This window comes from Sparus aurata, chromosome 18 (genome assembly GCF_900880675.1).
Source record: "Sparus aurata chromosome 18, fSpaAur1.1, whole genome shotgun sequence".
Classification (NCBI taxonomy): Eukaryota; Metazoa; Chordata; class Actinopteri; order Spariformes; family Sparidae; genus Sparus; species Sparus aurata.
This window is the reverse complement of record NC_044204.1, coordinates 28174024-28201166: the sequence shown is the minus strand read 5'-3', so window position 1 is coordinate 28201166 and position 27143 is coordinate 28174024. Positions and strand designations below refer to the sequence as shown.

General features: G+C 42.7%; 1 protein-coding gene across 1 annotated transcript; it reads right to left on the bottom strand.

Annotated features, from left to right (window-relative positions):
• Positions 1 to 376: 376 nt before the first annotated feature.
• Positions 377 to 26899, bottom strand: atg2a (autophagy related 2A). Its single transcript, XM_030395454.1, has 42 exons — positions 26346 to 26899; positions 25681 to 25843; positions 24826 to 24975; positions 24541 to 24643; positions 22239 to 22383; positions 21349 to 21594; positions 21152 to 21251; positions 20360 to 20521; positions 18835 to 18968; positions 18418 to 18496; positions 17961 to 18210; positions 17270 to 17411; positions 16870 to 16968; positions 16140 to 16295; positions 15205 to 15478; positions 14759 to 14831; positions 14460 to 14634; positions 14226 to 14368; positions 13788 to 13900; positions 13531 to 13688; positions 12468 to 12600; positions 12131 to 12315; positions 11964 to 12044; positions 9969 to 10075; positions 9793 to 9885; positions 9568 to 9638; positions 8712 to 8788; positions 7444 to 7614; positions 7111 to 7237; positions 6557 to 6780; positions 6070 to 6299; positions 5813 to 5948; positions 4820 to 5047; positions 4641 to 4742; positions 4144 to 4228; positions 3822 to 3975; positions 3663 to 3732; positions 3453 to 3535; positions 3238 to 3359; positions 2971 to 3125; positions 2656 to 2814; positions 377 to 2313 (listed from the first exon to the last, which is right to left on the bottom strand). The coding sequence occupies exons 1-42, from the start codon at positions 26514 to 26516 to the stop codon at positions 2077 to 2079; spliced, it is 6066 nt and encodes a 2021-aa protein (XP_030251314.1). The 5' UTR covers positions 26517 to 26899; the 3' UTR covers positions 377 to 2076.
• Between the last annotated feature and the right edge of the window lie 244 nt (positions 26900 to 27143).

The window sequence follows — 27143 nt, the reverse complement described above, 5'->3', positions numbered from 1 at the left end:
AACATACTGTGCTAAAATAAGACTTTGGTCAACCACCCATGTAGTACTTGAGTAAAAGTCTTAAATATCTTATATTAAAATGTAGTATCTTTAGTATCAAAGTACATGTAAATAGTAAATCACAAATAAATACATACATTAATTAATACATGCATGTCTATACCGTATACTATGGGTCAATATCTATCTATATATCACAATCAGTGTATTTTTATTCGACTGATTTATTTGCTCTGATCAAAAAAGCTATCATTTGGCTCATATGCAGCAATCTTTAATGAAAACAGTAACTTAAGTTATTAAATTAATGTAGTGGAGTAAAAAGTGAAAAAATACGGGTGTCAATCAGCAGCACAAATACCAGGCAAAGTCAAGCTTCAGTTTTTATACTCAAATTTTTTATTTTTTGTATTAATTTTGTATACTCCTTGTCTTTGTATTATACAGGTCATTCATACAGTTTATGATATAGTAAATAGTAATTACACACAAGAGGAGTAACAAGCATCAACCTGTCAACCTCACAGACATGCATCATGCACGCACACAAACGCACCGTCATTCACACACACGTATACACACACATACACACACACACACACACGTTCGCACACACGTTCGCACACAGGGACAAATATCCCTTACACTTATTAAACAAAAAAGATAAAAATGTAAAACGTTTAAACCACAAAACCCTCGATTTTTCATCCTCCATTGTCACCAGATTCACATCCTCTTAACTCTTAATTTGAAAACGAGTATGACAATACTTATGTTTTGTCAAAATAAAAAAACAAGTAAAGAAACATTTAAAAAAAACAACGCAGGAAGGCAACTAAAGAAGTGGACAAAGCAATTCTGAAGACAGAGTAGGTTCACTCAGATCCGAGTCTCTAACTGAGAAGCACAAACAAGCTGCAGGTAGAAGAACCACTGGCTGACATCTGGATAGTTTACCGCCAGTTTCAGATGACTAGTCCCGACTTGAAAATGTGAAGCTTGAACAGAATCAAATGTGCTACAGAGTTTAGGTTCACTGTCTCTGTTCAGTCAGGAAACATGTCCGTCAGTCAGGTGTGTATCAGTACCAGCCAGTGTGTGATATACTTGTAGTGGGGCGGGGGCAGGGTTGAGGAAGGCAACACAAAACTACTTAAAAAGGGCACTGTGCAAGGTTTATGGCACGAATAACAGCACTGAGAGAAGCAGGTGCATGGAGGGGTCGAAGCGGAGACGAAGACGTTGTGTGATGGGGTTAAAACCTTCTGCCAACATCTGGAGGGTGTTAGCAAAGGACGCTTCATTAAAAATGTTCTCACTGTCTCCACTGTTTGCCCCAATGGACACCAAGTAGACTGAAGCGCTTTATCACACATTGCATCTAAAAAAGGTGAACTGACATCTTAATTAATCAGTTGGAAACCCTTGCTTTTTCACAGCTAGTGAATGAGACAAACAGCGAGGATTTCTGCCAAAAGTTCACCGACTTCAAGGTTTCATGAAATAGTCGACAAAAGCTGAAACACATTGGTCTCAAAATAACACGTAAACTATTAATCCTTTCTCTTTTTGTCCGTGCATCTTGGAAAAAGGTAAAACTGTGCCAGAAATCTTTAAATTAGAATACAAACAGTTTCAAGCAGCTCAATTCAGAGTACATGAAGTGCCCACAATCTGTGAACAAGGAAACCTTGAGAGTGATAATCCCACCTGCCAGTGGTCTAATCGAAGATGAAGAAAGTTGAGACTGACGATGATATGTTAGAACAGACATTAAGGAGAATCTGCAGAATAGTGTATTACTGAGGAAAGGATATATGAGGAGAGCGCATGATGACTAAATCTGGTTCAGTCCATGAATGATGGAGCCACATCTAACTGCAGTAGTCGTTAGTCATTGCTTTGTTTTTGCATTGGAGCACACACTGACTCTGATTAGTCCGTACACACATGCAAATAAACATTCGCTCCCTTAGCTGAGACTTTCCCGAATCATAATCTCACACAAACACACACACACACACACACTTTCTCTCTCACACAGACGAAACAAAAAACAAAAAAAAAAAGCCGTCATCATTCTTGGCCTTCCTCCGTGCGCCACTTGAGGAAATCCTCCTTCCGGGCGTCTGGTTTGATCTGGTTCCGCATGCCACCAAGAAGATTGGATGTGGCTTCAGAGGCCACTATTAAAGGTCGGACCACGGTGGGCGGGATCTGCCGTAGGACGCCGCCCACAGCGCCGGGCAGACCCTTCTGTTCGTGGCCGCGAGATGCTACATCGCACAAGGTCTGAGCCGTGTCAATCACTCCCTGGAGAGTAGAGAGTCAAAAGATTTAGTGTTTGAAGCCATTTAAATGTACAGAAGAAAACAGGCTGCTGAAATAAATACGGGTTAATACGGCTTTTATCTGATTAGTTGTTTGGTTTAGTACTCATTGTGATGAATTTAGATTACATTTTTGTCCCAGCAGTTCAACAGACAAACATTTCCAGTTTAATACAACTGAAAAAACTAAGAAAAGCAGTAATTTGTTCCATTTGAGAGGATAAACCAGCAAATGTTGGCCATTGACCAATTTCTCGGTTGATCAACTAATTGATGATCTCTACGTGTTTTGACCAATTTTGAGGGTGTATGTTAGATGATGCACCTCTCTGACGGTGTCGTAGGCCTTGGCCACGCCTTCTCGGAGGTCTGCGGGCTGAGCAGCCCTGCGGGGCCGGCTGGTGGGGGCCCGGCCTTCTGTGATGGCGAAGCGGTTCAGGGGGGGAGTCGGAGACAGGATGTCATAGACAGTCTCTGCTGTGGCCTGAAAGACAAGCAGAATGGAGTTTTTAGGCATCAACTAAAGATGCTGAAAGATGGACACAACATAAAAATGTCAACCATCAATGTGCTTGATAGTCTTGTATAAACTTTATTCACAGTCTTAACCTGCACTGAAAATCCTGTACAGACTGAGTACCTGTATGGCTTGCACCAGCCTGTTGCTGAGCTCCAGAGCAGCTGATGCTGTGGAGGTGCCAAAGGACGCTGCCCCTCTCTGGAGACCTCGGATAATGCGCCCATCCTTCCTGTACTGCTCTATGGGCAGCCAGAACAGATCCCTCACTCCATGGACTGGAGAAAGAGGGGAAAAGGGAATGAACCGAGAGACACGACAGGATAGAGAACATGTCAATGTTAACCTGGCACGGTGTGTTTGCAGCAGAAACAAGCAGCATCAACTCACAAAGCTGGACAACCGAGTGCATGGGCCCAACACCTCCCAGGATACCCGGCAGCTGATTCTTCCTGATGTCCGTCAGCCACTCTGTGACGGCGTACTGGATCACTTTGTCCACACCGAGGAGGCTAGAAAGTGTTGCAGAAGAAATGTACAACTTCAAATCCCCACTGGTTTTAAACGTGATGATCTAGTGTTAGTAGGGAGGTGTGCTTATCTACCCATGTCTGCAGCAGAGCCTCTTCAGCTTCAACTCAGAACAGTTGAGCTGGGCCAGACCGATCAGAATCCCTGCAAACGTTCCCTGTGAGCAAAGACCAGGAGAGAATGAGTGTGAAAATACAGTAAACCTGGAAAATTCCGGATCAAATACAAAGAAATCCTTCCTTCTGAGGCTGAGCGACAAATGAGCTGTTTGGAAGACCTCTCACCTGTTCAATGACGACATGTTTGCCATGATAGTCCAGCCAGATAGGCACTTCAGAGGTGAAACGAAACTCCCTGAAAATAGCAGAGGAAGAGAGGCAATTGTGATTTTAACCCTTTCCTTTAAGCAGAATCAGATTTTTGGTGAATAAATATTTCAATACCGGAAGTAAATCGGCTGGTCGGAGGAGGAGGTGGAGCCGGCAGAGGAGGAGCTCTGCTCGCTGTAGGTAGTTTCAACAGAAGCGGTGAGATCAGGTCCCAGACCAGCAGCTGACTCCGCCTCCTCAGACGCCTTCTGGGAAGGGTCTGCCTTCACTGAAAATAATGGAGGGAAATATAGCTGATTACATGTCATCAGATCATGCATCTTGTCAAAGCAGACTACATGACATGACAGACCTTGTTATAATCTTCATATTCATGTCTTTGACCCAAGTACTTACAATAAGAGTAAAACAAAAACAAACATCATCAGCAGCTCACCTTCAGTGGCGGGGTCCACAGGCAGGTAAGGGTTAACATAGGAAGCTAGATTACTGAAAAAGTCCTTCAGGAAAAACAGTGCGTCCTGGAAAGGAGACAGAAAGAGAACGCTGGTTAGACGTGGAGACGGCGCCTGTCAGAATGAAGTGGTATCAAGTGATCAATGTTCTACAAAGATATTTCTGTAACACCTGTGATGGCTCATTTTGTACAGTAAACTACTTTAAACTGCCACCTCCAACGTGATACAAGTCTGGTGTTGGCAAGGATGGTAATTACTGATTGCCACACTCAGTTTTGTTTGTGTTGTTTGCTTCTCAGATGGCTGAACACTCACATAACAGCTTTGAAAAGAGAGCCAGAGTCATTTACTTCCTTTTCTACGCAGTGAAATCAAAATTTTATTCTAGATCTGAAGCCATATTTGTGGGGTGTCATTCAACATGATATGATGATGACGCTCTCTGTTAATATTAAGCCTCAGGAGTCGGAGTTACCTGGTCAATGTTAAGCCGTAGTGGCAGCAGGCTGATCCTAAGACAGCACTCTGGACCACCAAGGCCAGACTCTGGACACACCTGCAGGGCCTTCACCGTCAGCTGTAACAACAAATCACACAATCAATATCAAATGAAACGATAATATGCCCTCCCTCACTGCCTCTCTGCTGTCTCACCATGTTGGAGTGGGCTCTGCGGGGCATACTCTCGCTGGTGTAGAGGTAGAGGAATTTGTTGATTTGTGAGGAGGCCAGTCGATCTCGAACCTCCAGCTCCTGGACGATGAACACCTGCCTGGAGAGCGGTTGCTCGCCACCAGGTCCGACGCCGACCCCAGGTGCCATTGACCCCTCCCCATCCTGTCCTGCCACTGCCACCGCATAGGACTCGTGCTGGAAGGACACCTAGAGGACAAACAGGAGGAATTTGAAGATGGAGATTTTCTGAGGGAGTTTGACCAGGTTTGAAATTAGTTTTGAGTTGAATTTAAAGGGACAGTTTGACATTTTTTTAATTTATTATTATTTGCTTCCTTGCCAAGAGTTAGATGAGAAGTTCAATAGCACTTATAAATCTGCACAATGTACATTTCGAGTCAGCAGCTATTCAGTTTGGTCAGCATAAAGACTGGACGCAGAGCCTGACTCTGTCCAAAGGTAATAAATAGGGATAAAAGAGTTTTATTGATCTGTTCAGCAAGAGGGGAATTAATATATTTCCCAAAGTGTCCTTAATGTCATTTCAAACATAAATTTACAGCTGACATGAAACAAATGAAACGGGATCTAAAAAAACCTGTAAAACCGACAATGCATTAGTGTAATAGTTCAATACACGGATGCCTAAATTATGTAAGTTAGTTTATTGTGGCGCGCAGGTGGTCGAGTGGTTAGAGCGCATGCCATAAAACGCAGCCGACCCCCGTTTGATTCCGGCCGGAGGTCCTTTGCTGCATGTCACCTCCCCCTCTCTCTCCCGTGTTTCCTCTCTGTCAACTGCTAATAAAGGTGTCTATGCCACAAAAAAATCTTTAAAAAAAAAAAAAAAGTTAGTTTATTGTCAAATCACTTTATAACTTACGACTGAAATTGAAGATAAATCGCTTGACAACCACTTCTTATTTCAGTTTCACGTCATTACGAGAGGATGCTCACATACTCTACACCCACCTTGGTGAGCTGGATCTCCATCAGCAGTGTGTGCTGACGGCCGCTGCCTCCAGCCCAGCGCCAGGAGTTCTGGGGACGAGAGGAAGTGACGGAGCGAGACGGAGACCCTCGGACACCAGCAGGAGCTGGACGACCTCTGTAGAGTGAAGACATCAACAATCAGGGGAGTGGAGTGTGGGTGAAAACTAAACACGCAACACATGCAGGAGAACAGTTATTATGATCACTGACGTACGCCCTGTGTGTCTGTGTGTTACCTGTTTGCATGCTGGGCATGTATGGACATGGGTTTGCCACCAAAGTCCTTGCCCCCATAAAGATGCCAGACCACAGAGATCTCCCGCAGCACCACCCTGCTCTGAGGCACCGGGAAGCGGCTCGGGGCTCGGAGGAGGTCTGAGCTGCCTCGAGGTCTGGAGAAGTGACTGTCCTTCACCCTGATGGGCCCCTGGGACAACACCGTCACCACGGGCTCCCCGTCCCTGGGCTGTAAGAAATCCCATGTGTGAACATTTTGTGAGTAAGCATACAGATTCATTATGAAAATGGGAATGTGTTGTAGCCTTCAAAACAACAGTTTCTTTGCTTTTAATGTTGAATATTATGCGCATTTATTTTGATATTCAAATTAAGTTTAATATGTGTATTCTAACTTGCGGTCGCATTTTCATTCCTCTCACTTATTTATTTACAGCGACTGGGAGGATAAAAGAAATATGTCAGTAAAATCAGTGAGAGACTCACAGGAATGCCCATGCCGGGAGCCTCCAAGATGCAAAAGTCATCGTTGTCGGTTGAGCCCTCAGAGCCCTCGTCTGACATCATGTCTGCCTGTGCCTCTGTTGCTGTGGCAACCAGCCCGTCAAGCTCAGAGTCCTCGCCCTGCAGGACGACGGGTCTGTGTTTCGGGGCCTCACCAGGAAACAGGTACACGGAGACAGGAGAGCCTCTGGGCATGGAGGGTGAACCTGAACAAACACAGAGAAACGGTCCAGTGAATCTTCAACATCATAAAATCTTGTAAACACTCCACCCTTTTTCACAGCAGCTTATCTTGTGTGTATGTAAGCTGTATTTTTTCTTTGCTAAAGTAAAATGCAGTTTATTCATCTATGTTTGAAAATACACTCCTCTGTCTCTGTCAAACTACCAGCAACCTTTGCGGAAACTAGTTTAAATAAATCATCTCACAGATCTCTGCCCCTGTACACATGGAAATGTAGTTCACTGCAGATTTTTACAGCAACTATATCCTGTTGGGATGTTCAGATGCGTAAACCAAGCAAGCTCAACGGTACCTGGATCTAAGCTCTCTTCTCGGTGGCTCTTCTCCGTGTCGATTAAGGCATCAGCCAGGTCGTACTGGTTGATCTCAGCGGTTTCAGCTGGAGGGCAGGGCAGCATAGACGCAGGACTTTCTGACAGCTAACAAGACAGAAAATGACACAGACATTAGATAATTCTATGGCATCTTTATACCACTCTTCAACATATATGACACTGTTCTGTTCTCGTCAGCAGTTCTGCAACATCACTGCATTCACTATTCCTTGGGTCAGAAACACAATATCAAACAACATGCTTTTCTCAGCTTCGTTGTTTCAACTCTCAAGCGAATGTGTTCGTCTTACTGGTAGTTTCTGTCCAGCGATTTCGGTGGGTGAGGCGTGACGCGGTGGAGGGTGCAGGTCACCCTGGGAGACCAGGTACTGCAGCATGTTGACCAGGGCAGCGCAGGAGTCAGCACAGGTATGAAGGTGAACCACATTGTTGGAGCAACGGAGCTCAAAGAGAGGCTGAGACTGGAGAACAAAAGGAGGACACGGTTGAAGAATATTTAAATGAATAGCAGGAGAATTAATTAAATTCCATCAAGTAACAAATATCATCAATCAAACGGTTATACTGTGGAGAATTCAATCTAGCAGCTACAACATGTCACCCTTTTAGTAGCAGTGGCGGCGTTAAAGGTTTTGGTGTGTATCCTATCAGTCTCTGTCAACACATTTCTTCATTTTCTTTTTTTTTTTAAATCAAAAACTGACAAGATTTTTTCAACAGCTGAGGTGATTAGACATCTGATGACTGATTTAAATTCCAAATTCCAATGCATGGTTCAAGCAAAATGTCAGAACTATGACTCAGAAACAGCAATCTGGTGGGAAGATGCAGATTTCACAATTATAAAGAAAAATTTGAATTACTAGTTTGAATACTTTAGAACCTAAGAATATCAGTGTAATCGGAAGAGATCAAAAAACATATCATGGCCATCATCAGGTGTATTTTTGTTTACATTAGACAGATAATATTAACCCAAACAAATGCATTCACCATAATGTGAGCAAAAACATACACTGGAGGAATATAGATAATTAAAAGGTAAAAAGAAAGAAATACAAAATATAAAAAAAAAAACCTGCTGAACTGTAAACATTGAGTGAAGAGAGAAATGCCTTAAAGAAAAGACTACACAATGCAAACAGAGATACAAAACGTTACCTCATTTTTACATAACAGAATTAAAGTGACCTTGCTGACACTTTTATACCTTATTGCTGATTGGCTAAAAAGGATGGTTGCATCACTGCCGAGGGGCGACATGTTTACGCTTGCCTCGATGGATTTAGTTCCATGTCCGACAGAAAAGTGATCCTGGTCTTAAACTCCTGTCTGAAGCTATTATTATACTGAAACTTCATTATGGTAACACAAATATTTATAAACATGGGGCCTGTGCTCGTTAGTGGTTTCTGAAGGAAATTGAACTAAATTATAATGTTTTCATTACGCTGAAATTTTCTCTGGCAAGGGCAATTATTTCAATGCTGCAGTGTTTGGAGGCTGCTGAGTGAATGTGAAGGAGACATGGGTATGTAAATAGAAGCCGAGCACTCACCAGTTTTCCCGTATCGCTGCCTTTCCATGTGGTGATGGCGAGCTCCAGGAGGTCAATGTCCAGAACACACACGTAGTCTGTGACATAAAGACATAAGGAGGTTTTTACTCCATTAAAGCAGTCAGTAACAGTAGCAGCAGAATCATGTCACACTGCCTGCTGTATTGGGCCTAATGTACGGCGTCGATGATTGTCAGATGACCTCCCTTTAAACACGTATTTTGGGATAATGAAGATACAGAAACTCAAATCTGTTTGATTAAAGTAGCAGGCAACATTTCTAACAGAGTCAAAAGGCAAAGTTCATGTAAACGCAGCTAACAAACGATCATCCGTCGTGTTTATTATTCATGTCCAAACACACAGGTCCATGAGAGAGGTGAGAATTATTATATTTTGTTCTCCTCATTGTGAGATTAAACTGGAAACAGACAACTTGTCAACTTTCCACCCACTGCTTGCCCAAGTAATATTTTTGTTGGTGCCACTGTTGTAAAGACAGCAGTATCTCTTTTCCAGTTTCCACACAGCCTAGCAACTACAGACAACACTGGACATGCTGAATTTCCCTCTCATATCCTTGAAGAAATGAGGTGGAGAGAAGAAAGTAATAACGTAGTTTGAGTGTCGCTTCACGCAAACAGGTAACTATAGCAGGTATTTATACTGGGGCGGAAGGCGAGCAGAAGCAAACATTAGGAGAAAGAGCAAAGAAAATGTCTTTTTGCAACATTATTCTGTAGGAAGAGCCAGACTTATGAGAGAGAACACAGCTGCTGGTGACATAAAACAGTATTTTCTACAACTATTCTGTAATGAATGTACCCAGCGCACACATATTCATTATGTGTCTTACCTCTCCTCAAGTCCACGGTGTCAGTCTCACATTTGTCAGAGAGGTAGAGAGCAGAGTCATCCAGGATGAATCTGATCAGGAAAGGAAACAAAAAGCACACAAAGATCTTACAAACCTGAGAGTCAACGACAGCCTCAAAATATGTATTGTGCTGATAACCATTCCTACATATATAATATTGTGATTTTAGGGGTAAAATGAGGGGGTCTAGATGGTGAACTGTACCTGAGGTGGAAGGTGGCAGTGTCTACAATGATATTACTGGACAGAGAGAAGGACTCTGCTGTGAACAATACTCGCAGTGGCAGATACAGAGGTCTGAAAAACAGAAGAATGGTGAGAAAGAAGAAAGGTACAATGTTCACTAACATTTTAACATTTTTTTTTTTTTAGATAAATACCTGTAGTCTACGGCACAGGTAGCGAGGTGTGTGTGGAGGACAGTGATGACGGCAGGTGCTGTGTATCCCAGAATGGGATCATCGATGACATCCAGGAAGTCGACCAGCTGTAACAAACAAACACGCACAGACTCAGCTGGAAATAGGAACACATTTTAAATGTATCCACTTTATCCGATTGGACTCCGTAGTGCGGTTTGAATTTTTTCTGCGCAAGCCAACTGGTTTAACTGGAAAATAAAACAGAACAAATTGCAACTGCTGCCATAATAACAGAGGCTGCAGGTCTACTTGGTTATGCAATTTGTCGTATTAAATCATACTTTACTAGCTACAATGTAATACTATATACTTATTAACTCTGGGAGCAAGAAATGAGGAGGAACGGAAAGAAGTGGGTTTTGTTTTTGGCAGGGCTGCAGTTGTAGTTCTGGTGGGATCTGTGTGGCAAAGAAGACGTTGAGCACAGATGCTTTAACGTTCCCGGTCAAGTTATCTGTTTCCAGCTCTCTGGCTGCATTTCATTTTTTTGTATGGAAAGATTCTCAGACGCTCTGTGGTCAGGCTGTAATTTCCAATACCTTTCAGTGATTTTCTCATTAACTGCAATTGATATTTTCACTTCCTGTAAACCCACATCTGCATCCAGAGGTGGAATGTAACTACGTGCATTTATCCAAGCACTGTAGTTAGTAAAAATGTTGATACTTGTACTTTACTTCTTCTTTTCTTTTCAAGCAACTTTCTACTTCTACTCCACTTCATTACGTAGGGAAATATTCTAATGTGTACCACACTACAGTTATTTGGGAACTTGAGGTACATTTTACTTAACAAATTCACATGTTTTGAACCCAAACAGCGGATAAACTATAACTTAAACTACCCAACAGGAGAAACAATAAGTCGATTAATCAATTGCAATATTTTGATTTGAGCCTTTCTTTTCATGCAACACCATTTCATGGTTCCAACTTCTCAGATGTGAGGAGGATCGTTTTCTTTTTAATTTCATTTGATTTTTAATCTTGTGTTTAATACTGAATTGTGTTCTGGGTAATTGTGACAGCATTTCTCTCTTTTTCAGAATTTTCACAAACCAAACATTCAACTGAAAAAAATAGAAAACAAAGAGCAGATTAAGTAGTTGTAGTCCTATAGGGGTTACAAAATAGCTTAAACAAGCTCCATCTCAACCAACTACAACTGTAAAATTCTGCTTTTACATTAATGCATGAGTAATATCAATATAACAATTTGACAGTAATAGGGGACATTTTTTTGCATTGAGTACCTGAACTTTTAATACTTTAAGTACATTTTCCTGATTAGATCTACATACCTTTTCTTGAGCAACATTTTCAATACAGGACTTTTGTATTCCTGAAGTTTAGTATTAGAACTTTTACTTACAGGTGTAAAAGAAAACCAGGAAAGGATCTGAATACTTTTGCTACCACTGGCTGCATCAGCGATTTATAACATGACCCAAATCACTTTCGACTCAATGATGCAGCTGCGGGTAAAACACAGTTTGTGTAGTTTGCTAAAATGCTTCAAAATCAAATAGCAAAAGGATAATGAAGAGGAAGACAGCTGCATCTCATCTTCAGATTACTCCACTGCACTCTGACTATTGCTACTCGAGGAACTGGTGTCTCACTCCCTCACACTCCACATTCATATCATCTATTTCTGAATGAACATGGAATGTCAAAAATGTTGGAGAGAGAAGAATCTCAAGGACCCATCTTTAAATCTGCGTTTATCTCCAAGGGAAGCTGTTCAGCTGTTTCCCCTTGACATTTTTCATGTAGTGAATAATGAATAAAACACTTTGAAATGCCTGGAAATTAAAAGATTAATATAACTGGAATTGCACGGCACATTGCTTGTAATTGAGTTTAAGTGCAGGTTTCTTTTTTAGGAGGAATTCTTAAAGACACGAAGATATTGAGAAGACTCTGACTTTTGTTTCCTTGTACTGCCTCTCACCTGCTCGTGCCAGCTGTGATTGGTCTGCGTCATGTAATGTCGCATGGTGGCACCTTGAAGTCGGAGGGCGACCAGGAACTCCTAAAAGAATAAGCAGAATCATACACTGTTCAATTTCAAACTTACACCAGCCACTGAACAAAAACAGGCATTTGAGGAGGATGTACCTTGACACTCCTCTCAGGGTCCAGTGTGACTTTGATGGCTGTGGACAACATCTGTTGCTCTCCTTCCCTGCCGCTCACACTGCTGACACCCACCTCTGTGGGGTAGATGGTGGGGTCCAAGTGCTTTGGGGGAGTGAAGTTGGGCATCTCCAGCCGCTGTGGGATGGGGGAGTCTTTCACCACAGCTGTAGTGGTGTGGGGGGGAAGACAGAAACATGTAATTGTGTGCTTTTTGACCGAGAACTTACAGTACCATTAACATTTTCTACTTAAATCTGTTATGACAATATGAATTGTGCTGTTATTAAATGTTTGCCAACAACATGACCATATGCACCTTGATGGTAGAGCTCCACTCGTCTGCTCTCCAGACACAGGAAATTGAGATTGGGATCGTTCTGGTGCTGCGCCACACTGAATATCTTCCCCCCTTCCAGGTCGAGCACAATTTCCCCATGACTCAGGTCCTCCTGAAGCAACGAGAATGGAAATGGTTAAGAAACACAAAAAATACTACCACCATGCTGACATATTCTTTAAAACAGGCTAGGCGGCAAAAATATATATTTCTGATAATGAATTCCAAAAACTAAAAGCAAGAGTAGCACATAAACATGTGACTTGTGCATCAGAATCATTTTCACAACTGAGGCTGGGGGGAAGAGAAATGAGTGACATGTTGGACTGGAAGCTACTCAGCGCAAAGATAATTTATCTCGTTTGAATTGCTCTGCTTTACATTTTAGTCTGGTGCCAGCAGCTGCAACTTAAGTGTGCATTTAGGAATGCCGATGTTGCTTGCATCCTGGCACTGATATAAATTATGATGACAGTTTGGCAGGTCTCCAAAAGGCAAACATACACACATATCTTGCATTCCTTAGTATCCATGGCTCACCAAGTCAAGTCTCGTCTGCTTTTTACCATCAAGTTTCAAGTAAGTCGAATCTCACAGCAGTCAAAAGGCTTCCTTCCTCCACAGTATCTAAGTGGCAGCCATGATAGGAGCAGGTCAAATTCTCTAACTGCTAAAGAGAGGTCATTCACTGCCTTCTTTATTACCCCCCTTTTGCATAGAGTACACTGGAGAGGACACTGGACCATCTTTGGCAACAGGAAAGGAGATGCTGTCCTACATTTCCTTGACGCACCACGGTCGTCTTTTAAAATCACCTTCACATCTTTCTTTGACCTTATCATGTCTTAAAAGTCAAGAAGAAGTGTTAAGAAAAAACATATAATGTATATATTTTTTTAATACTCAACTGAAGTTCAAGTCTCAAGCCTCAAGTCTCAATTCTCCACCTCTGGGTGAGGCCAATTATAGGTGTAAGTGCACAGTCTTTATCTCATTAAACTCTTGGTCTTCTAATAATATGTTTAGCAGCCACATGGCTCACCTTCCTGTCTGTTCTGGCCTGGAGGCGACCTTTGCCGATGATCACAGTGAGGGACAGGAGGCTGAGGTTGTGGTTGGGCCGGGAAGCTGACTTTTGAGACCTTCCATCTGATTCACTGGCCAAGTAGAAGTGAGGCTCGTCCTCTTCTGAATCAGAGTCTGTGGCAGAGAGAGGGAATGTTTTGGAAGGCTAGTTGTTATTATGTCTAATAGATCTACACGATGTTGAAGTTTTTCCATCAAAACAGTCAAACTCACCAAGTCTAAAGGCCGACTTGCACAGCTGGAACTCGTCGTGGTGCTGGCGGCTGTGGTCGGGGCTTTTTGCTGAAGGAGGAGGAGGCTCCCACATCAACAGATCATTATTGATCCTTTTGGACAAAGGGTAGGATAAGGAAAATGAATTATGGATTTAAGACCAATACAAAATTTTAAAAAACAAAGCTGGAAGAGGCTATTTCTTACATAACTAATGACAGTACAGCTCAGGAGCAAGGACGCCAGCAGTATAAAAATAGAAAAGCAATAAACTAAAGGCAGATAAAGTCCATTCTCTAACAATTGACCCCGTAATGTGTTAATCTCCATAAAATCCATCGAAAAATATAACAAACTCTTTAAAACAACTTTCTGGGGAATACTGGGATAATGTTAGCTTTGTGGACGTCCATCAGACTTGTGCTTCTGTTGACGTACCTGTTGTAGATGCTCTGGAAGGCCTGTTTGCTGGGCAGCAGGATGTAAGCCAGTGGCAGGCTGATGTCCACAGCACACTGACACTGAGCGACACACTGCGTCTGAAACTGACTCATTTCCTCCGGGTCGGCTGGAATCACCATCTGAAAGAAGGAGGGAGGAGGACTGCTATCAGTCTTAGATCTTGATTTGTAGGCTGATAGACTAAATAGTTTTTTCTGAGTCTCAATGCACCTCCTCAGTCTCAAACATGGTGCGGTTGGAGGAGAATGGAGAGCTGGTTTTGTCGTTGAATTCACAGTGACTTTCAAAGAAGGCGGCCCCAAGGTCCCTGACGAGGCCCAGGTTCATCCCATCCAGACCTGCTGCCGGGCCCTGAGCTTCGCCTCCACGCACACGCACCGATATCCTGTTCACACAAACAGTACGTTTTCATTAATAAGTGTAGTTTAGACAGGAGGACCTTAGTCTTGGGGAGCTTCCGTAATGTGGAGAGCTGATTTCTAATTGTTCTTATTTTCACCACAACTAACCTGGGCAGAGAGTCACGGTTCTTCTTCACTCTGATACAGGGGAAAGAGCCGCCCTCCCAGCCCTCATATGACCCTGGTGAGACAAAACACATCAGTTCTCTGTCTGCATTACACTTTTTAAACGGTCTACTTCAGCCATACATACACAAAACAAACCACCCATAACTGCTTCACCATAATCTAAGCTCACCAGATGTGTAACAGCCAATAAACAGGACAACAAAACAACTCAGACTGCATCATAATTTCCAATGTGTTGTGGAATAATAATAATAATAATAATAATAATAATAATAATAATAATCGGTCAGTATACTATCTATACAGTCAATATATTCTACTACTTAAGAGCAACCAGAATACTGCATGTCTGTCTTTGGTTGCTGGTTTTCTGACTATCCAGTCAGTACAAACAACCACTGTACAGAGTTCATGTGTGTTCCCACCGTGCAGGTCAGTGAAGGAGGCCTCCAGCAGCTGGGTAAGGCAGGGAGCCCACGGCTGTCCCGGGGCAGTCTGCTCGCTCTGGAGGTCGGGGGCCTCCTGATGCTTCAGCTCCAGCTCCATCAGCTCCAGCACCAGGGTCTCCTGCCGCACCGCCCTCTGGGTCGGAGGCCGGCGCTTAGGGAGAGGCCGCAGGTCGGGTATGGGGAAGCGAAGCTTGAGGACGGCGTGGGGGGAGAGGAGGGTGAAGGAGGAGCACAGCTCACTGCTCTGGGTCTGGCAGGGCAGAAAAAGAGACATTTCTGGAACATGGATTTTTAGAACTGGAGCCTCATTACAGAAAATCTCCTAACTGCTTCTCCAAACTTAATCAAGTTTGGAAGATGGGAGAAATCCTATCTATCTATTACATAATCAATCCCTGAACTGTGTGCTGTGTGCTGTCCCGTCTCAGCCTGGTTCAGGTTCATGCTTCAGTCAGCACAAACATAATTGGTCAGACATGAATGGATTAGCTTTTTAAGCTTTTTTCTTTTTTTAACTCTTTCTATTTTCAGTTTTGTCGTGCTGACAGAGAAATCCATGACTCTGCATAACCAAACTGGACTACTTAAAACAAAATGATGGTTTGCAGGGTTGTTTTTAATTTGTTTTTCTGCTCAGATATGAGTAGATCTGGTTTCTATTATAGACTGGCGGCTATACAGAAAAATAGCCCAAAACCATAATGAAGTGCAATCAGTGTACAGCATACAAACCACAAGAGATTCTCTAATATCATCACATTTTCGCAGAATCCATTCTATGTATTTTTGAACAAATATGCTGTGATCTACTCCAAATGAGGAGGCTCCGCTTCTATGAAGCATGTGTACTTCCAACATCATTACGAACTGCCTTTTTTTACTGCTGGGCGTAATCACACTGTAACAACCACCTGCATGAGTCCAGGTCCAGTCGTCTGTGTGGGACAGTAGCTGAAGGCTTTGCTCAGACTCCCCAGCCGACTGATGATGTCCAGGTCCAGCTCAGTGCTCAGCTCCGCCAGCTCCACCCGCACTACACTTTCCCGCCGCACCACCCGCTGTTTACCCTGCAAACACACAATCACACACATATGTTAAAGGTAAAGTAGATAAAGTTGTTTTCTTATTTTTATATAACATATTCTTGTGTAATGAATGAATATTTCACTATGAGAAGCCTTTACCTGATAAATATTTCTCATAGAACTTTTTAAACATATTAATGCCTGCGTGAATGTGTTTATGATTACTGGCATCATTATAGTTGTGGATTTCAGCCCACAGTTTCACTGGTGCCAAAGCTATTTCTGACTCTTATGCAGGCTGCTAAGGATGCAATCGTGACAGTGAATATTGATTTCCTTTTTTTTTTTTTTTTTTGGGCAAGAAAGTGTTCAAATACTGGCAAAAATTAAGTCAAAAAGTTTTACACTAGACTTCAAATTAATATACCGTTTTCACAATCACAATAAACACCTGCAACTTTCTAACTACAATAATGAGAAAACAACAGATTAGTGCTGCTTTAAAACTTTAAACTTGCTTCACTTGTGTTTATGGTTCATACAACTTTTTTGAGATAAAAGGTTTTGCTCACAAGTCAGAGTGTGTGTGTGTGTGTGTGTGTGTATAAATGCGTACCCTACGTAGGTGTTTTTCAGTGAGGCCGTAGTGTAGCTGGGCACACGGTCTGGCTGCAGCTCCAACTGTGAACAAACCAGCTTTCTGGAACTGAAGCAACTTGAAAGAGATACACAGACACATGTTATTCTCAGATTATTTCCTTTATCAGCTTGTTAACAGAACAACAATCATCAATCAACAATTTTCAGACATCAGGTAGAAGTTGAGTTATGTCTGCAAGATTCTCATCTGATTAAATCAATTTTGATTTGAGTGAAGTATTTAGATATTGAGAAGTTAGCCTTAATGTTGACCCTGACAAACAACTGAATCATGGCCTGAAGATGAACGTGTAAATAAATTTGAAGTCTGACAGTGTGAAGATAACCAGAGTCACAGCTACACAGAGATTTTCTACCTCGCTGTACTGAGGCTTTCCGTCCTCCCAGAGGCACTCCAACAGCTCCAGTCTGCTGAAGGAAAGGTCAGAGGTCACCGCCCGACTGTTGCGCATCCCGCTTCGCATCTCACAAGCAACCTGCACAGCTGCTCCGGTCACTCTGAGAGACAAGACGACAGGAATTGATCAGTCACTTTCAGCTAGAAGAAGGTTGCAGTAGCCCTGAACAACAGTGTGTGTGTGTGTGTGTGTGTGTGTGCATGTGTGTGCGCATGTGTATGTTTATGCATTGAGGGCAGTAAGAGTGGGAGTTGAAGCAAATGAAAAGAAAGAACGGAGGAGAAACAAACAAGTTGATGCAAAAAACAAGTATATCACACCTACATGCTGCAAATTAAATAATGTAAAAGGATAAAGACTTTTCAGACTTGTCACACTTTCCTTCACAAAGACTCATTGTATTTCAGAAAGATCTATTTCTACAAGCCACTTATTAAGAAAGGAACAAACTAATTTTACAGTGTCATCAACTGAATCTTCTCACCTTTGTATGAAATTCTCAACTCCCCCAAGCCTCTCACTTTTAAAAAAACACTTCCAACCAAAGCACTTCCTGTGTCTATTGTGGCAAAAAGGAAATGTGCTTGCGAGCTACGTCCACATGAATTATACCTCACAGAAGAAGAAATATGTCCCTGTGTTTTCCCACCTGAGATGAGAGTGTGGGCAGGCCTTGGCAAAGCCGCCTCTCAGATGGTGAAAGTCTCTCTCGCTGAACATGCTGTCTTTGAAGAAGGCCAGCTCCCGGAAGAACACCTGAGACACCTGAGCCAATGATGAGGCTCCGTCAGTCCTAGAGGGCGGGTCCTCCTGCAGCAGAGTTAGGGTGAGGCCGCCGAGGGTCAGTCGCAACAACGCATCGGGCTTAAGCTGCTCCGCCTGGCCGCTGTGTGAGCGACCTGCAAAGATAAAGATGAGAGGAGTTGCTTCTAAGACACACTTCTTTGTTATCCATATTGCCTAAGTAACTAAGGAAATTTCTGTGTATTTATGTTACAAAGAACACTTGAAACAGTCCAGAACTTGATATTTTTGATACAGTAAGACCCACAGATTGCTTCAAAGTGCTGATATAAACGCTTTACTCAGCATTACATTGGTTTTACCTCTGGTCCGGATGCTTGTCTGGGGAAGACTTGACAGACAGCCCGCTACAGGATATCTCCTGGAACAGTTCACCATGCCCTGGCAGGGAATAAAGTGGAAATCATATATCAGATAAGTACATTTACAGGTTTCAGTTCTGTGTCTATTAAAGAGCACAAATAAACACACATAAAAATAAAACAAATCTTGTGAAGCTACCCACTCTGTTATTTGTACACATTTACACAAGTACTTTTTTCTATAGCGAAAAGGACAAAATAACAGTGATTCAACGAAACAGAATTAAAGCTCATTGTTAAATAATCAAGAGAATCAATTTCCATTTTCGGATTTTTTTTTTGTTGTACAACATGCGTTGCTTTACGTATGGCCATCTACGGAATGCTTAAAACTGTAAACACACACATAGGCTGTACCTGTGCAGGCTGTGTGAAGCTGGCTAGACTGTGTGTAGAAGACTCCATGTCACTATCTGACAGCTCGCTGCCAGAGCGCATAGACGTCACACTACTGGTCATCCCCCCCGCAGGACCCATGGAGAAGAACATTTCTGCAGACAGACAGACACGCCCAGTGATAAGTTAAATACTACAATGTACACAAGCACCTCTTTGCACACTGCTGCAAGGGAAGGAGCTGCAGTTCATTCAGTCATTTCCACACCACCAGGTTTCTTAATGACTTTCCAAAAACAACCTAAAATCCAATTCGTACAGGACCAGTATTACCTGGGGAAGTTGCCTGCGATTGCAAATGAATTAGGTCCCATGTGAAACAGCATGTTGGTAATTTTGGGTGACTTTTTGAACATCTGTTTTCTGCTGCCAGACAACTGAACAATCGATTAAATTCAGTCCCCCCTCATAATATGTTGAATAGCAGTCAACAGCTGTGCTGTGAGATCGACTATATTGACGTTTTAAAGTGATGACAGAGGGTCAGGAGCAACATCAGGTTTTTCATATTAGTGTACACCCACAAAGCATCTTTTGCATGATCTAAATGAGCTGCAAATGTGTATGTATGCCTCTCACACAAGAAGAAAGTGAGCGTGACAACCATAAATTATATTATTAATGTGGCTGCTGCAGACCAGACCTACCGGTTGTGAAACACTGTTATGTTACACTCTCTTTATTATGTCTCTATTTTTTGAGACTTACTCTTGTGCTGCTACTTATTTCCCTCTGTACTGCTGTGTTGCCTGTAAAAAAAGGGGGATCAATAAAGGAACATCTTAACATGTTACCTTGATACCTTAAAGTCGGAACAGAATATTCTGAATATTGCTGGTGAATACAAGTAAAATATAGACTTTGGTTATCCTGTGTGACTGTGTCCCCATGAAACACTAATGTAGGGTGGTAATTTCACATGAGGTCCCCTGGTAACACAAGTCCTGTGTGAATATGGCTCATGACTCTCTTTGCATTTTATACAGGCGAGCTCAAGAATAAGCTCAATATAAACAAGGCTGTGTGTTAACCTAAAGTCTATGAATGCTATATTTATTTACAGAGTGATAATATAAGGTGGTGATAATGGTACCAATGAAAACAAACTAGCACTTAGTAGCTTTTCTTAAGCAGGGATTAATCAATTTTGTTTTACTAGGGTTAGCCTCCCCATGTGCAAATGCTTGACCAAACAGAGCTCCCTCCAGACAGGAGTGTGTCAGGGCAACATCGCTGCATCCTGGGCTTGGCACCACCCAAGATGATTGTGATTGGTTAAAAGAAACACAAACAAGCCTGAGCGAGTTTTTCCCCCTGTACCAGAAGGATAATGTGTGCAGCCAGACTGTCTCCAGCTCTGTGCAACACTATGGACAAAGGGCTGGCTACGCAAGACTTAACGGCACGCCTTACGGAGCTGGCCTGCTGAGGCTATGATGCATTTCACGCTGACAGTTTATCAGTGGACCATTGCTGCTTTGTGTACCTCCGTTCTCCAGGCCGGTGATGTAGGGCTCCAGGCTTGGCTCCTCCCACTCCCTGTCTCTGGGACTGGACCCCAACTGCTTACTTAGGTCCTCTTCAATCATACGCAGGTCGTCTGAGTCTAACGGACGACTGTGCACTCCACCACACTTTGTCTCTGGCTCTGAGGAGAGAGGACAGAGAAATGGTGTCATGAATGTGTGTGAAGATAGACCGAGGCAGTGTGTGACCTCACATTAATGAGGCATTTAAAGATGTCTGTGGCCTTACTCTGCAGCTCTGCACTAAAGAAGAAACAGAGGAGGCTTATTGTCTGTGTCTGTTCAGAGTCTTCCTGTCTCTGAGGGGTTCTACATGATGTATTACTAAAGCCTGGAGGCAACTTATTACATTCTAGTTGCCAGACGCAAGAAATAATAAGTTAGGAGGGAATTAGTAGTTTGGGGGGGTGCATTTGAGTCAGCATAAGCGCTAAAGCTGGAGAAAAGAGTATCTGTGATTACATCAATTTAATCATAATCTATTGATGTTATCATTCGAAGCCTTGCTATGACCTGACTGCAGTCTGACTGGTTCTTGCCATCAAGATGACCAAATCAGTCATTCAAATCACAGAGGCACTTATCGTATTTCATCCCCTAACCATCATGATATATTAAACATAATCTGTAATGCAAATAAAAGCTGAAGAATTGCAGATGGTGCATTGAATGGCAAAAGTAAAACTGAAATGGCCGGTGTAATCCTGGACTGTGATTGGGGCTTGTTTGTCACAACGGCTGCTTTAATGTACCAATGTCGATGCAGAGGGCAGACAGCAGGTCTGTCAGGTGGGTTATTTGATCTGGAGACAGCAGCATGTGGACGCAGCCCACTTTCCCATCCAACTCCAACTGATGAACAGACAGAAAGAGACGTGATACAGAAGTAAATAACCAGTAAAAAGTTGCATTTACATCCTTTAGGAGGTCACAGTATGTTCCCACACACCTTTGGTCCGGGCAGCATGTCGTTCTGTTTGATCTTCACTGTGGTCTCGATGAAACCGGAGCAGCTTCCTATGAGCAGTGGCTGAGATGGAGGACATGAAGCAGACGTCCGGGGCTTTGACTCTTGTTCCGCTTCCTCTTCATCCTCATCTTCTTCTTCTTCTTCCTCTTCCTCCTCCTCCTTATCCTCCTCCTCTTCTCCTTCACTTGCTGTGGTGGATTCTGGGCATTCCTCCTCAGGAAGACCCTAAGAAATTAGGAGAATATTATGAGCATTTCCAGTTTTAAATTAATTAATGTTTTGGTAAGCTTGGTATCATTTTCTCCTGTTTCCTTCTGCTTGATGTCTGCACAGTCAGCACAGTTGGAGGCATAATGGCACATTTCCTTTCTTTACAATAACAAATCATTTGCTAATGATTTATACACAAAATAAACTTCAAAAAACAAAAGATCCACAGTGATGTGTTCCTTCAATTTTACAACTGAACACATGCAAATGTCAAGACATAAACTTGTCAAGAACAAATGTAAGTGGTTGCACATTGTTATTTGGAACTGTAACAATGATGATGTAACCTTGTTCTCACATCCCTGTATGAGTTAGAAACTGATTAGCTCAATACCTTGAAGAACCGGAGAGTTTCTCAAAACCTGTTGTAAATCTTTTTTCCTCCACATCAGCCCCTCCTGGACGGATCATGCTGTACTGCTGAACGATGTGTTTATGTTTGTTATTTTGAGTATTCCCCTTTTGATCTTATCTTGCTTAATCTCTCACGACCGTGCTAATCAGTGTGAAATCAATAAACAAAGAAAGAAAAAAAAACTGAAGAGGACATAAAAATAGATATAAAGATAATACATCAATAGCAGCGTGACGTCCTTCACCTGTTCTGTGCCGGTGCTGTCGTAGAACAGCTGAACAGCACTCAGCTGGAGGATCTTGTGTAGGAAGGCAGGCGGCTGGTGGATGTCGACAGGCACGGCAGTCTGGCTGGCTGGATCTCGCACCGCCTCGTCAAAGTACTCCAACCTGAAGCACAACCGTGCAAACACACATTATTTAGCACCATGACCAAATTTCGATTCAAAAACATACTCGAAAAAAACAAAGATATTAAGAACTGTCTGCTGTTCATCCTGGGCTAATGAGCCATGACTCACTTCCATGGTGACAGCAAACAAATTGATTACAAGGTAGAGGACTCTATCAAAGTTCTCATGGAAATTATACCAGGCCTGACAATGGTGATACTGATCACTACAAGTAGCACTTAACATTTTGTCTCTGTTTACTGACTCAGTGGCTGAGGCCTGTGTTGCTGCAGTACAGTTCTGATGTAAGTTCCAGTGCTTCAAAACTCTTAAATCAGCTGTTCAGTTAAAAATCAAGCCTTCTGGCCAATGACCCTCGACCAACAGAGCCATCCCGAGCAGCTTTGTCAATAAGCCACAAAAACAAAAAAGGGTTCAACAGTGTCACAGCAAAAAAAGTTAGAAAATAGCAACACGGTCACGGGACACGTGGTGCACGTGGAAATAAACCCAGAAACCCAGCCGTGGCTACGCCGTGATTGATAGAGAGAATATGAAAAAATTAGCTCAGTTATCCTCCGTTTGCAAATTTAGCTTGAACAATGCCACATGGGCACTGTTTGTAAAAGTAATTTGATTAGGACCAGACAATGTATGATGCAATACAGTGAAAATATATCAAATCATTAACAAGAATAATGACTTTCAATAAATCAATAAACCAGTCATAGACACAGTTTACTGCCTGACACTAGTCACATTACACAAATGCATTAAAGTCAAGGTCAGAGACCCCCCCGACATCACATATTGACTACACATTAAGTATAGCCTGCAGTTATTTGTAGCCACAGATAAAAACCCTGTACAGGTGAATGACCTTGTCAACAGTGACCCTGTTTAAAATGATCTACACACCGAGGCTGTCTGACAATTCAAGGCTAAGGAGTGCAAGTTCATGACCGAGCACGGGCCTCTTCTCCTTAACTGCTGATGAGCAGAGAGAAGATGAAATCTAATTCTTGGCTTTCATTTTGCTTTCTCTCTCCCCTGACTCTATTAAATATGCTGATGTGTGAGAGCTTCAATATTAGTGATCACAGAGAGGTATTTTAGCACCCTGTTATGAGTGATAAAAATGAAAAGGCGCTCTGGGTATAAATCTGCATGCTTTTACTTGTATGACAGAAGAGATTAAAGAAATAATGCCGACTGCTACGTTTCAGCTCATCATGTGAAGCTTCTTCTTTGATTTTTGTTGACCAATGTGAATCAGATCCAGTTTGATTTCAGTTTGTATCCCTTTCTGACGAGTGCAGCAGGACGCTTCTATGTCTTTGTGAACACGGATGATTTAAAAGAACACTTGTTCACACTTGCACGTTGACAGAGGACGCCCACTAACACAGTGTTACCCACTTACTGTAACACTGAAATGAGGAAGTCACAGTACAAATAATGCGCATACACAAACACTTGCAGGGCAGTTTACAGACAAAGAATACCAGTATAAATAACAACGTTTGGTTTTAAGTAAAGTTAGAAAGCTGTATAGATGTAATATTTTATCACAACCACTTTTTATGTTTTTGCTCCGACGAGGCCTAAAGGACACAAATCCAAAACAAATCTAGTGTTCAGATGAGAAAACAGATCAGAAATGAGGGGGAGATAATTCTGTTATTCTACCATACTGCACACTATCATGGATGTCAGAAGGTAAAGATGAGAGTAACTTTGTAGCTTTGTATTCACTCAGTTCTTCCTTAGAAAAAAAAAAGAGCTAGCCTTCAATGGTGATCCTCATCATGTTTCTAGAGCGTGTAATGAATTCATTAAAAGGCATCTCAGGTAGGCTCTTTCTATAAATACAGCAATGCCACAGTGTTAAAGTGACCTTTGAAGTTGCATTTTTTTTAAATGCCCTGTGAGCTGCTTTCTATCAGCAGGTTACAGCATGAAATCAGTGGCATGACTAATCTTTTTCTGTTTTTGAGGATGCTCTCGTTTGTATTTAAAAATGTGACGAAAATGAACTGCAGAATGTTTAAGTACATTAAAAAACATCATAGATTTTAAAGAAACACAAAGTAAAGGACACATAAGAGGTGAAATAATCTTTCATTTTCTTTCAGACTCATTTGGAGGAACCTACCGTTTGATGTGCACCTCTAAGGCAACGCCTGTTTCCAGGTCCAGGGGATGGTGCTCGATGCGAACGATAGTGTCTATGAAGGTGACTTTAATACGACGAAGGACTGCAAACACAGATGAGATGAGAGACATGCAAAGGTCTGTTAGCACTGAGTATTCTTAGCTGGACTGTGCGTGTCTGGACTGCATTTTACATTGGAAGGAGTCGTTTGTACCACATTATTACTGTTATTACTGCAGTAAAAAGTTTAATGTCTGAATGTTGACTCTTTCAGCTTTCGCTCACCCGTCTCAATAGTTTGTGCAAACATCTCAAGCCCTTCCAGCTGGGCGGGCGGCTCTTCGGATGCCTCTGGGGGGTCCTTCAGGCACTCCTGAGCCAGCTGCATGCTGGAGGTCATGCCTGAAGACCAGCCCTGGGAGTCCCAACCCCCACCTGCGTAAAGAACAAAACCACATGGGGTTCAGTGATTTTTGTACTTCAGGGCTACTGTCTACATGATTTACTGAAGATTCAAGATCGGCATTATACCCTAATTTACCGATCATCTCTCTTTGCTTTGACAGACATGAGGTCTTCATGACATGTGTGCACCATCTTTGTGCCTGGGACTATTTTTATCAAAAATATGTGACATAAAATAAACAATGCACACATGGAGATCCAGGCAGCTTTCCGTGCACCAGTGTAGAGCTGACAAGACCAGCGAATGTATTTATTGTCAGGAAATTGATCAGTAATTACAAAAGCTGAGTGTGCAAATATACATGTGGTTCTACAACTAAAATATGAGGATTTGATATTGTTCTTCCTCATGTATGACAGTCATGGACTATCAAGGTTGTTTTAGACTGTTGCTCTAACAAAACAAATAGTTTGAATACGACAGCTCAAGCTTATGAAAGATATAAACAGCCTCTTTTACAATTTTACCAAATGGACATAAATCTATGTTCACCTGCATAACAAGAGCTCTACATCAGGAATAGTTTGGGGCAAACAGTAACAAACACAGGGACAATTTAGTCTTTACAATAAATGTGGCTTTTGGACGCAGCATGTGTAGATCTGATAAGAAGATCACCTCGCTCGACCTGCAGCAACCCGATGCATGTTTGGGTTGTTTTTCAGGTAACTTACTGGTGCGATACTTGGGTCGACATGTTATCTGGAGACCAGAAACTTCTAAGGTGCAGTGATCAGTCAGGAGAGCTTGCCAGGGGATGGTCACCGCTATGCTGCTCACAAAGCCATCCACTATCTCAAGAGGAGCTCCGAGAGACTCCAAAAGCTCATTGACCGCCTGGAGAAAAGAGATAGCCGTCAGAAAGAAACACAAAGTGAAAGAAATTAGACAACTGGTTTCATCCCTGCTGGAAAAACCAGCATAGAACAGCACCAAAACCAGCACCAAAACACAACATATGCGGGTCTTGCTGCTGGTGTTGCTTGTTTTGGTACTGGTCTATGCTGTTTTTCCCAGCAGGGATATTTGTCCTGTCACTCTGGATGTAGACATGAAGTGTGAAGCCATCATGGCAGGGGGGCATGTGTTTATTAAGACTGCTTATACACCAGGGAGAGATACAGTTAATCAGGTTAGCTGATGATGTGTTTCCCACAAGTGCACTTCTTCGAAGAAATCGAGCTAGGCTTGGAGCATGACGTTGGAGATTGTTGTTGAACTCGAGAGCAGTTGCGAAACAGTCAGGCGTGCACGAGTTCGTCAAAAACACACCATGACTACTGCAGGGGCTGCCAAGTTGTCAGCCACCTTCTCCCTCTCCTCTCTGTCACAAACTCACCCAGACATCGAGGTTGATTTCTTTGATGACACCGCTGCCGTTGTACAGGTCCAAGCCCAGCTGGTCCAGGCTCAGGCGTTCCTGTAAAAAGTGACCGAGGTAGTGCTGTAAGAGGTACCGACAGGCCCGCTTCTTGATTGAGCCTGACCAGGGGAACAGCCAGCGAGACATAGGGCCAGAGAGAGCGGGGAGAGGGAGCGAAGAGGTGGCGGAGGAGAACGAGTGCGAGTACAGTCCTCTGGCAACTGCATAACAGACTAACACAAAGTGAGCAAAAACAAGGAATGAGCCACAGCTAGCTAGAGGGGGCTAAGGAAGGGGAAGACCGTAACTCTAGTTCTCCCCTCGGCTTGACACAAAAACTCGAAAATCCTTTGTGCCAGGAGCGAACACACTCGCACGTTACTTGACGAGACGTTACTCCAACTGTCTGCCGCTGTCCCGGCTCATATTTTCGGTAGGTTCGTGTCGAAGTCGAGCGGCAGGTCCCGTTGGTGCGTATCTCTTGTTCCAGGGTTGTTTATTGTTATCATACGCCAACTGATGGTATGGTGAACGTACGTGCGTCACGCGTCATAGTGACGTATGCAACACCCGGAAAAGGCAGGTCGGACGAGGGGACGCCCGACAGGCGCCATCTTTGTGCGGTCAAACAAGCTTCAGCAAGGTGTCACTTTCATACATGTCTGACAACAAGAACTTTTTCAGTTTTACAGTTACTCAAATACTGCACCCATGTTAAGAATGCTAAAAGTGTTGATGAATGTATTTTATTTAACTTGTGTTTTTTTGTCATTA